General features: G+C 45.4%; 1 protein-coding gene across 3 annotated transcripts in view; it reads left to right on the top strand.

Annotated features, from left to right (window-relative positions):
- Positions 1-12,807, top strand: part of LOC136627436 (phospholipid-transporting ATPase IC-like) — a 74,811-nt gene that overhangs the window by 36,186 nt on the left and 25,818 nt on the right. For all 3 annotated transcript variants that reach the window (XM_066602528.1, XM_066602526.1, XM_066602527.1), the window contains exons 12-16: positions 179-267; positions 351-547; positions 1,808-2,016; positions 5,259-5,302; positions 11,123-11,279. In XM_066602528.1, coding sequence (XP_066458625.1) covers positions 179-267; positions 351-547; positions 1,808-2,016; positions 5,259-5,302; positions 11,123-11,279 — 696 coding nt within the window. The remainder of the gene's footprint in view (positions 1-178; positions 268-350; positions 548-1,807; positions 2,017-5,258; positions 5,303-11,122; positions 11,280-12,807) is intronic.

Here is a 12,807-nt window from a genome sequence, read left to right as displayed (position 1 = left end):
TTTCTCAGCCCTTTACTAGCTGCACAGCTGACGTTTTTTTTTTTTACAAAAACTGTATAGGATAGGCTGATAAAACCTATTGCAAAAATACTTAGGATCGCCTGTTGTGTACATTGGAAAAAAAGTGCAGTAGCTCTTTAAAAATCGCAATCAGTTTTAATGACATTGTATTTTGTAGGTCTGGACAGTAAAATAATGAGAAACGGCGGAAAATCAACTCTGAAACGAACAAAAATCGATCATCTCATGAACGGAATGGTGTACATGGTAACGCTTCCCCGTATTCCTCAGCCATGATTATAGTACATCCCACGCTCTCTGTATACAGACTGTATATATGTGTCTTGCAGATATTTGTCCTGCTTATCCTGTGCGCAGCTGGTTTAGCCATCGGTCAGACATTTTGGGAGAGCGATGTAAACAGCAGAAACACATCTTGGTATCTGTATGACGGGAATGACTACTCACCGAACTACCGGGGATTTCTTGGCTTTTGGGGATATATCATTGTTCTGAACACAATGGTACCGATATCGCTCTATGTAAGGTACAACACATATATACTATATAGGATGACTACAGTATAACGTCCAAATAAGTACAGGATGCACTTCTGGTTCCCATCCAGTAATATTCAGGGTTCAGAACACTATGCTGCTTTATTGTTACTGTCAAAATAGTAGAAACCTCAGTGCAGTGTAAAGCATGAGGGACAGACAAAGTCGCAATCTTAGCCTGTAGTGGAATATAAAGACTCTAAGGACCTATTTAAATGGGCTTATGTGAGTGAGCCCAAGATACTCAGGTGCAAATGGCATCGGACAGCACACAGACACACGTCCATGCTGCTGTCTGCTACCCACGGTCACTGAACATTGCACATAAAATGCACCACGATAGGACATACTGTGATTTTTTTTTCCCCATTGACCACCGTGTGAATAATCAAATTGGCTATAATGGGTCTGTGCACATGGATGTTGATTGAATGCACCCGTGTGAATGGACATCCAGACTCCCCATAGACAATGCAGCAATGCATCAGTCATTGATATTCGTTGTATCCTGGTGGAGCAAAACTAAAAAGCAGGCAACAGTGAGGATAATAAACATCAGGCGACAATGTTTAAGGTTATGTATATTAATGATGGTATTGTAAAGGAATAAAGAAACCTAGCCGCTTTCTTCCAGAAATGGTGCCACACTTGTATAAGGGTTGTGCCTGGCATGGCATATCAGCTCCACTGATGTGAATGGGACTGAGCTGCAATTTTACACTCAACCTGAGAAGAGGTGTGGCACTGTTTTTGCAAGAAAGCAGCCATGTTTTTCTAATCCTGGAAATCCCTTTTAAAAGGGGTTGTCCAGTTGTAAACTACTGATGGCCCATCGTCAATAATAAATTAACGGGGGTCCGTAATTCAGGACCCACACCAATCAGCTGTCCTGTTTTGTCCCCACTGTAGTGGAAAAGATTTGCATTGCAGCAAAAGTTCCCATTTATTCCAATGGGACATTTGCCTACAGTACTAAGCTTGGCCACTGCAGTGAAAACGGAGCTGTCTGCTTCCTGGATAACTCAGCTCTATGCATGAGCTTAGCAGCCCAGTAAAGAGCTAAGAGCTCCCAGGTGACAGAGCCCTGACGATCTACTGTTGATGACCTATCTTGACAATAAGCCATCAATAATTTACATCCGGACAGTCCCTTTAATGTTACATGTGAAAGAAATGTAAAGAAAAAACATTTTCAAAACTAAAAGAAACTTTTTGCTGCCATCACATAATATTAATGGGTTATTTTTCAGTGTGGAAATGATTCGTTTAGGCCAAAGTTCCTTTATTGACTGGGATTTACATATGTACTACCCAAATAAAGACACAGCAGCCAAGGCCAGGACAACATCACTGAATGAACAGCTGGGACAAATCGAGTATATATTCACTGACAAGACCGGGACATTGACGCAGAACATCATGACGTTCAAGAAGTGTTCTATTAACAAGAATACTTATGGTAAATAAAGTGCAGAGATCAATATCATTCTATATATATATATATATATATATATATCTTAGGTTCATGTGGAGAGGTTTGTTATCAAAATCATATGTGGATGCATTATGTAACTACACCCTGTGCCTCTCACTCACTCATCGTCACCATAGCATCTACAGGGTGGCCATGGAAAAGTAGGCTAACACTACAATCTGTCTAAAAAGCTGTCTAAAAAAAATCTGTCTTTATTGGCCATAGCAACCAATCACAGCGCAGCTTTTATTTCTTTTACTACCGAGGTAAAATGAAGGACAGCTTTCCTAAGAGTGTGGTGCCGGGCTACTTTTCCGTGGCCAACCCTGTATAACAACCTTCATGTGTCACATCACTTGTATCCACACAAGTGACGCAGAGCTACTGCTCTCAATTACACAGGAGCCTGCATTATTGTAAAATGTACACTTTTTCATCAATCATCTGCTGAGGTTCCTCACGCATCCTATGGTCTAACACCTCCTAACAATCTGGTCAGACACTCCTCTTTACTGGTGCTCTGTAGGGGACGTCCTGAGCCCGGTCACCTTGTGTGTCCTCACACATCTACTGGTCTCAACACCTCCTAACAGTCTGGTGAGACGTTCCTCTCTACTGGTGGTCTGTATGGGATGTCCTGAGCCTGGTCACCTTGTGTGCCTCAAGTATCTTATGGTCTAACACCTCCTAACAGTCTGGTCTAGCGTTCCTCTCTACTGGTGCTCTGTAGGGGATGTCCTGAGCCCGTTCACCTTGTGTGCCCCCACACATCCACTAGTCCCAACACCTCCTAACAGTCTGGTCAGACGTTCCCTCTACTGGTGGGCTGTATGGGGCATCCTGAGCCCGGTCACCTTGTGTGCCCTCACACATCCACTGGTTCCAACACCTCCTAACAGTCTGGTCAGAATGGCCGGTGGGGGACAATTCATCGATACGACCATCCAGCTTCTCACACCCAATAATGCGCCCCTCTTAGACTCTGGTAACAGGGTGACATCTCTTTGATTGCGCGTTCACCTAGTCATGCCACAACTCATTTGTACATCTACCTGAGATGTACCTACATGTTGAGTTTTGCAGGAAAGCAACAAATCCTTCCAAGGGTGGTTTCACACGGGCGAGAAAATCGTGCAATTTTCGCCTGATGTGAGAGTCAGTTAAAAAGCAGATTATGAAACCGATGATTTTCAATGGTTTCCTTCCCATCTGCAATGTTTACAATGATGCGATGTTGAGAGAACAAAAAATCACGGCATGCTCCATCCTTGTGTGATTTTTTTAATCTCCCATCTTTCCCTATGGAGCCTGCGTTTTATTGAATCACAGCGCAACAAACTTGCGTTGCAATTTTAGCATTAGAAAGTCCTTTTTATGTCTATGTGGCACACTATAGGGCCACGCTTCAGCACAGACGCAATATGGTGTCCTAATAAAACCGCAACAACTCCCATAATGTTGCATAGACCAATTACATATCTCCAGGTAAAGATGGAAGGACACCTCTCCCTTCCTAATCAGGGAAAGTAGGGAACCCCCTGCCTAACAGTGGGGTGATTGTCCCGATAAGGACAGCCCCACTGTCCTCATCTGGGACCTGGCTAACCCTGTTTAGGAACCTAGAGAAATGCACTAAACACACACAGGACATGACATTGTTCACACACACTTAAAGGGGTTGTCCCGCGCCGAAACGTTTTTTTGTTTTTTTTCAATAACCCCCCGTTCGGCGCGAGACAAACCCGATGCAGGGGTTTAAAAAAAAAACGGATAGTACTTACCCGAATCCCCGCGCTCCGGTGACTTCTTACTTACCTTGCGAAGATGGCCGCCGGGATCTTCACCCACGGTGGACCGCAGGTCTTCTCCCATGGTGCACCGTGGGCTCTGTGCGTTCCATTGCCGATTCCACCCTCCTGATTGGCTGGAATCGGCACACGTGACGGGGCGGAGCTACGAGGAGCAGCTCTCCGGCACGAGCGGCCCCATTCAGAAGGGAGAAGACCGGACTGCGCAAGCGCGTCTAATCGGGAGATTAGACGCTGAAATTAGACGGCACCATGGAGACGGGGACGCTAGCAACGGAACAGGTAAGTGAATAACTTCTGTTTGGCTCATATTTAATGCACGATGTATATTACAAAGTGCATTAATATGGCCATACAGAAGTGTATACCCCCACTTGCTTTCGCGGGACAACCCCTTTAACACAGAACACGACTGTTCACAACTCATGTCTGGCCACCTCCACAGACATACAGAACAAGTCACTGTTCACACCAACACATAAGGTCATGCATACCACACAGAACAGGACTGCACATAGAGCACATGTCTGCCAGCTGCACATACATACGAAACATGTCACTGTTCACACCAACACACATGTCATGCATACCACATAGAACAGGAACCCCACCCAGAACTCACATGCATACAGATAGTAAACCATAGCTAATCCAAGTGTCCTCACACCAAGGGGATGGAGTGTCAGCCACCATGCTGAAATACAGAAAACAGTGTCAGGCATCACCCACCTGACACACACATAAGACATCAGACATCTGCAGGCCATACCTGTAAAGGAATGGGGAGAAACCTGCAGGTGTATGCACCTGTGCGGTCACTGTACCACATGCTACTCGATGCATGGACCCCAGCACACAAGGAGGGGAGGGACAGCAGGTGTCCAGACCGTCTTCAGAGAAGGAGAGAGAGTGACACTTCAGACAAGCATGCATAACACCAGCTTAGAGTGGGATTAACACAGAATGCAAAGACCACATAAAACAACCTGCATTCCCTCACAAGAGAAGCTGGTATTTATGTGCAGCAGACCAGAGGGGATTGGCTGGTGGAGAATACCACACCCAGCCAGCTCCATTAACCCACAGCTGAGAAGGTGTGCTCATGGAATCTCACAGAACTACAGATCCCAGAAGCACAACCTAACAATTTTATTGACTTTTGCGATAGAAAAATCATGCATTTTTATCACGGGCGGCAGCAATGCAATGCGAGATTATTCCTAAAAAAAAACATTGCTGACACCCAAAGATCGTGGGAACAAAGATGCAATTTTTGCCAAGATTTTCTCGCAGCAAAATCTCGATCGCCCAAGTGAAACTTGCCAAAGTACTTGACTTTTTTTTTTTATAAAGAGTGCACTTTTTATCAAAAAACTATTACTTTCTGCCGCTTTCATAAAATGTTGCTGTTTCTCCCAGGTGATGAAAAGCCAGTGGCCGGGAAACAGATGACAACTACAGAGGTCAGTAATTAGTAGTATAAATATGCATTAGAGAACAACAACATGCAGCTTACGACTCCCTGGGTGCTCTGGTTTTAGTCATGCAACAGCGGAAAAGCCACAGACTAAAGTATCACTGAGGTCGGCCAAAGTTATCTAAAGACTAAACAATTTTCATACTTCTGTTTTATATTGTATTCGTGCCATTTTTTGTCATAGTCCATTTGATACAGGAGCCCAACTGTAATTAAATGTTTGTTTCTGTTGCAGTAAACAAGAATTTAGTTGTACCACTGCCTCTTCCAATATTGGGATGTAGCCAATGTTCCACTCTGTTGGTCTTTGAGGTGTTGTCAATAAGCAAATAAGTGATTGAACTTATAAAACAAGCTCATGACTCAGTCAGTGCATTGATGTGGTGAGCTTAAATTTAATTAAAGTGGTCACTCCACGCAGAAACCTTTGCTTACAGTTAAATCCATCCCATAATTCTAAAAATTTTGTATCCACACATTAAAAAAATATTTCTTCGGATATTCTAGGACTAATGTTACAATAGCGCCACCTACTATTTATATCCCCAGATATTACAGGTCAAATGTTAGAATAGTGCCACTTGCTGTTTTTAACCCCAGATATTGGTTGCCGTTCGGGTGCCTTGCAGCTTGGGATCTTCTGAAGGCTCTCAGGTCTGCCATGAATGATTGCCTATTAAGACGTGTCTGTGGTTTGCAGCACTTCTTAGTAGAATGTCTGTCAAAATACAGTATACTCCGAGTTCGCAGGAGGATCCAGGATCATCCTAGGGGGGAGACCTTAACCTGGTGCTGAACCCGGAGTTGGACACGTCTTCAGGTAAGACCTCTGTTTCCCGATCAGCACTACGCTGTCTCAAAAAAAACTCTAGACACTCTACATCTGGTTGACTTGTGGAGGATCCTTCACCCGGGGGTCAGGGACTACACTTAACACTCCTCTGTTCATAACTTGTACAGTAGAATAGATGTTGCTCTTGATCTCACAGAGCCTATATTGGATTGCTCCCTGAGATGCTCCCAGGGTGATTTTATTTGGTCTGACCATGCACCAGTTTTCGGTGAACTCACTAGTTGGGGCATTCACCCAAGAGCTTTTCCTGGAAACTTAATGACAACTTACTCAACTTACTCAATGCGTGATTGACATTAAAAAAACGATTGGGGATTTTATAGAAGTCCACCAATCTGATTCCACGGGGGCCCCCAACACAATGGGAAGCGCTGAAATGCATTATCAGAGGGGTCTTGGTCGCTCACAGATCAAGGGGCAAAAAGGAAAAATTGGCTGGTTTGCCAAGCTTCTACTAAATCTGCAGAAGTTCCCAAAAGGAAGTACTTAAAGAAGAAATCTCGAAACTGAGACAGCAAATTTTGGGAATTCTTTATCAGTGTTCCCTACTTTTTAGGGACATTTCACGCAGGGGATCCTTTGAGTATGGGGATACATGTGGCAAATGGCTGACTAGAGCTCTCCATCCCAGAGTCCTTCTAACCCATATCTCTAAAATACAGACAAGTCGGCTGGGCTTTATCCACTCGACCACAGGCATTCTGGAAGAGTTCAAGAGGTAGAATGCCAAACTTTATAATATTGAGGGGGACTCACAGTCTGGTCACCAGAGGCCTACCTCTCTATTAATGCCCCAGAAAGGATGACAACTGAAGAGTCAGAGGAACTGGAGATGGACTTCTTCTCTTCCGAACTCTCAGAACTTATTAAAAACTTAAAGCTGGGCAAGAGCCCGGGGCCTGATGGTTTTACAGCCAGGTTCTATAAATTGTTTCGGGAGAAGATCCTCCCAGGTGTTGAGGGCCTTTAACGCGATGGGGCGTGGGTGTCTACTCCCGGCCAAGGCTTTGGTGGCACTCATCATGATCATCCCCAAGCCAAGCAAAGGTGCCTCGGTGTGCGGCAACTACAGACCAATTTCTCTCCTTGAGGGCTCAGTCACACGGGCGCATCGGCACCCATACACCGGCGCCAATGCGCCCGTGTGACTGAGCCAATACTGCAGAAACAAGATGGCCGTACCTGAAGACGGACGTCTCTCTGCAGCGCTGATGAAAGAACACATAACCGGCAATAAAGCCGGTCACATGTTCTTTCCTCCGGCGCTGCAGAGAGACGTCCGTCTTCAGGTACGGCCATCTGCTACCTGCAGTAACATGGGCGTCGATGCACCAGTGTGACTGAACCCTAACATAGATATCAAGGGATTTGCAAAACTGATAGCCTTGCATCTTCAAGACATTATCCCACATTTGATCCATAGAGAGCAGGTGGGTTTTGTCCCGGGCGGAGAGACAAGGGACAATACCATCAAATGCTTGTCCCGGATTGCTAGAGCCAAACACTCAAATAGTCCTCTGTGTCTCCTGGTGGTTGACGCAGACAAGGCATTCAACAGGGTTAGTTGGAACTTCCTCTCTACTACCCTGGACAAAATAGGGGTCAGACCACGAATGCAGGAGCAGATTCTGTCTCTGTATCATAACCCTACTGCCATGATCAGAGTCAATGGTGTCCTGTCGGATGCCTTCCAGATACGGAACGCTCAAAAACCAGAGATCTTGAATGTGTCGGTGCTGCAGACCGAGGCGTCACAACTTGAGAGCCAATTCCTCTTCCGTTGGAGACACTTCACCATAAAATACTTAGGAATACAATTACCTATGGATGCCTCTCATGTTTAACTTTGTAGGATTTGTCTCTGACTTGGAGAGAGATCTTAACAAGTGGAAAGCACTGTTCCTCTCTTGGAGCGGGAGAATTAACGTCCTCATGATGGATTCTCTGTGCAGGTTCCTCTACCTGTGTCAGACAGTCCCTCTGAGGCTCTCGAACATATACTTGAAGCGGCTGCGTTCCTTGGTCACAGCGTTTGTGTGGAGAGGGAGGAACCCCCGAATGTGCTTCTCCCTCCTCACAAGGGTCAAAAAGAGGGGAGGCCTGGTCCTGCCTGACTTTGCACTCTACTATAAAGCTAGCATTGCCAATTGCATATTGGATTTACTCAAGCAGGAAAGTTCCGAATTGTGGGTGGAAGCAAAACATGCTTTGGTCCCGGGGTCCTTGCGTGGCACCTTCTGGATCCCTTCCGGTGGGTGGAGGAGCTCAACGACCTCATTCCTCAGTTTGAGGAAATGAGAGTGAGAGAGAATGATGCCCGCGAGGAGTTTTGTAGAATGTCGCATGTCTGGATTTCCTTCTGGTCTTGGGAGGGATTTAAGATTTGGGTGGATACCTGCCAGATCTACGGTAAGATGAGAACCCATTGGGTCCGGCCACGACTCAGCTTGGGCATTATTTGAACAGGGGACTCATTTCGTTAGCCCAGTCGTTTTAGTTATTTTCACGTTGCTATTTTCTTTAAAGCCTAGATAGGCTTTTCGCAGGCTTTCAGAAGGCTGAGGCCTCATGTCCACGAGCACGAAAGGATTCCAGGGGAAGAATCCCGCAGCAGTTTCCAGCCGTGCCAGCAGACATGAGGCCAAAAAATACATTTACTCACCTGTCCAAACGCTGCACGGGTCTCCTCCGTCGCCGCCGGATCTTCTTCCTTCTGCACGGCGGATGCACTCGAGATGCCAGCGGTGTGCCGTGCACATGTGCCATGCGACATGCTTTCCCTCTCCCGCGGAACGGACGCAGTGCCAGCTGTGTCTGTGCCGCGGCGCGGACGGCTTCTGCTAACTTCACTGGAAGCCGTCCGTGCGGGAAAACTGCAAAAAATGTGGCAGGCTGTAGTTGCTGTATTTAATTACCTGTGGGTGCCTAATGATTCCCTATGGGCGCGAATGGCACACGTGGGAGACCCACGCAGATCTTTAATTTCCATTTTCCCTGTGGCTATGAGGCCTAAATGTAATTCTTTCACGTTTGTAAGTGATTTCATATTACATATCTAGAATGTCTGCTAAAACTTGAACATGGGATAAAAATCTTTTGAACCGAAAACACAGTATACTCCAATACTATCGCAAGTTCAAGTCCTCTATGGGGCTTTAAAAAAATGTTACAAGAAGTAAAATGAAAACTTTTCAATTATTACAAAAATTAAAATAGTTAAAAAAGAACATTTTCCCAATTCTTACATAAAAAATGTAAATCAAAATTGGTATTACTACATCCGTAAAATTCCAGATGATTAAAATATCACATTAGTAATCCCGCTAGGTGAACACCGTCATTAAAGAAAAAAACGACAATAGAATTGTGTCTTTTTGGTCACCCCATTTTTGAATAAAAAGCGATCAAAAAGTTGTATGTCTCGAAATGATACCAATAGAAACTACTGCTCGCCTAGCAAAAGACAAGCCCTCACACCAGCCCTTCGACAGAAATCTAATGTTATGGGGGTCAGAAGGTGGGGGCTAAGTAATTATATGTTTAAAAAAAATAAATTACCTTTTTATGTATGTAGTGCAATAAAAAACTATATAAATTTGGTATCACCATAATTGCACTGACCTGCAGAACAAAGACACCATGCATTTTTACTGCACCACAAATTCTATAAAAATAAACCCCCCAAAAGGTGCCATTACATTTTTTTTTAATTTTGTCCCACTTTTTTATGCTTTCCAATACATTATGTGGTACATTAAAGGGGTTGTCTCGCGGCAGCAAGTGGGGGTATACACTTCCGTATGGCCATATTAATGCACTTTGTAATATACATCGTGCATTAAATATGAGCCATACAGAAGTTATTCACTTACCTGCTCCGTTGCTAGCGTCCTCGTCTCCATGGTTCCGTCTAATTTCGCTGGCGGCTTGCTTTTTTAGACGCGCTTGCGCAGTCCGGTCTTCTGCTCTGAGCACGAGCCGCTTCAGCGTGCTCGCCGCTACAGCTCTTCTGCGCATGCGCAGACGAGCTGTCACTGCTCGGGAGCGCGCTGGAGCGGCCATTCTGTACCATCCTCTGTTAGAGGAAGGTGCAGAAACTTGAGCCGCCCAGCAGCCCAGCCGAGAAGCCGCCCAGCCGTGCCGAGAAGCCGCCCAGCCGTGCCGAGAAGCCGCCCAGCCGCCCAGGTAATTGATGGGTGACGGACTGACGGGGGTGACGAGTGACGGACTGCTGCTGTGGCCCCGGGGCCTACCGCTGGGCCCCGGAGCCTACCGCTGGGCCCCGGGGCCTATCGCTGTGGCCCCGGAGCCTACCGCTGGGCCCCGGGGCCTAACGCTTGGGCCAGGGGCCTAGCGCTGGGGAGCCGGGGCCTAGCGCTGGGGGGAACGGGGCCTAGTGCGGGGGAGCCGGGGCCTAGCGTGGGGGAGCCGAGGCCTAGCGTTGGTTACCTGCTGCCTGGCGGTGGGTGACTGTGGCCCAAGAGCGTGTGCCGTGGTCGGCGGCCGCGGTGGGTCCGGTCGGCGGCTGCGGGGCGTCTGGATGTGAGGGAGACACAGCTGGTAGCGTCTCGGGAGCGCGCACGTTGGGCTACAGCAAGCGACGGGAAAAGAGCCGGCGGCCATCTTGGGGAAACTTTTTATAAGTTGCTGAAACGCTGGAACTGTAAGTAGAAACCGGCTAGAAAAGTCATTTACAGGGGGGCTTAGTAATGTATGCTTAATAAGGGGGACTGGGCAAAAAAAAAATTCACTGCATCCTCGAGACAACCCATTTAAATTGTACCATTGAAGAATATAACTCATCCCATAAAAACACAAGCCCCCTTGTATTTAGGTCGCCAAAACATTTTTAAATTTTTTTTTAAGTGGGGAGGAAAAAAATGAAAACAAATACAACAAAAAGGACTGCAGAAGGAAGGGGTTAACTTCTGTTTTGATACTTTTTTTTCTTAGTATGTGGACTTCAGCTGGAATCCTCTAGCAGACCCCAGCTTTACATACAGTGACAAGAATTTAATTCAACAAATCCGGTTTGGAAGTGACCCCTGTGTGCGCGAGTTCTTTAAGTTACTTGCTCTGTGCCACACAGTAATGGTGGACAAGACAGAAGGTAAGTACTAATACCACTTCATTCATTGCTTTCTTGTTTATCCTAAGGAACTGGAAGCAAAATTCAGATGGCATAGCAAGTCAGTATCTAATATATATATATATATATATATATATATATATATATATATATATATATATATATATATTATATATATATATATATATATATTATATATATAAAATATGCCTTAGCGGGTCCTGTGTCGTTTTTAACTGAAATACTGCCACCATGTGGTTGGATGGCCACATGACATGCTAAGGCTATTATATATATGGGTTCTTTATTCAGCACCCACATCGAAGTGCTGTACAGGGATGTAGAGTGTGATGTGTGTGATACCAAGCGGGGGCTGCTCACTGGCTTCTGTGCCCAACTGTTACTGCTATATTCAGCGACCACATCGAAACGCTGTACAGGAAGGTACAGCATGATGGGGGTGCTAGCAAGCACAAGGGAGTCCATACTTACCGTAGCAGCTCCTGTGCCAAGCGATTCCTACTGTCATTGTCCATGGACAAAAACTCTGCACTGAATGCACTTTCTATTACAGTCACTGTCCTGGGACGGGATGTCTACTAGTAAGTGTCATGTGCATTCAGAAGGGTGGCTTTGAGGATGGTAATGCTATAGCAGAGCCTGCCCATTAATGTAATGTAGTATAGGAGATCAATCTAAAATGAGTAATTGCTTGATCATCACTTGTAACCTCTGGATGTGATTTTCTTTTTTACCAGTGATGATATCTATGTATGTCAGATGCCTTCATTACGAACTAGAAGAAGGCATTGGTACATACTGTTGCTGCAGTACTGGTCTTGTACACACTATACTCTACAAAGTCTAGAAATTGTGGTAGTGGACAGCTTAAGCCAATGGCCCATTCTTGGTTTATCCTGGTCAATCCAAAATGCTTAGTATAATCAGCCCTCTCCCACAAGTTATCACCCTTTTATGAACCTTCCTTAGTGAACTTATTTCAGGAAAATACATCAGGTTTTGATTATGTACAGTAGTAAAACCTAGTAAAGTAATAGCATATTATTGCATAAAAGTGGTTTATTTCCTACTTTTAGATATGAGCTGGAGCGATGGACCATTCCTTTTCACCCAAGTGTCCGACTGTTCAACCAGGTCTACTGATGAATAGCATAGAGGGTGATTTAGAACAGGAATAGGCAATCTTGATGAGGTCAAGGTCTCTAATTATAGAGAAGGTCCTTAAAAAGGTTATCCACATTGGACAATCTCTACATTTTAGAAAGGCCCTTCGATAATAAGCTGAGCACTAAGCATCCTCCTGCTGCGGTTTCCATCGATTAACTGTAGTCTGTGGGGAAATGTAGTAAGTGTTACATTTTCCTGCAGCACCTCCACAGGGGAAATGAAGTATTACACAGTGCCTATTCATAGCAATGGGTTCTCTGTATAATGCAGGGCAGGACAGGTCCTCCAGAGTGAGAGATGCTCTTTATAACCGCTTTCAACTCTAGCCAATAGATGAGGTTCTTGAACAGAGTACCCCCTC

This window comes from Eleutherodactylus coqui, chromosome 5, assembly GCF_035609145.1.
Source record: "Eleutherodactylus coqui strain aEleCoq1 chromosome 5, aEleCoq1.hap1, whole genome shotgun sequence".
NCBI lineage: Eukaryota > Metazoa > Chordata > Amphibia > Anura > Eleutherodactylidae > Eleutherodactylus > Eleutherodactylus coqui.
The sequence above is the reverse complement of the archived record's forward strand: the minus strand, read 5'-3'. Positions and strand labels throughout refer to the sequence as shown.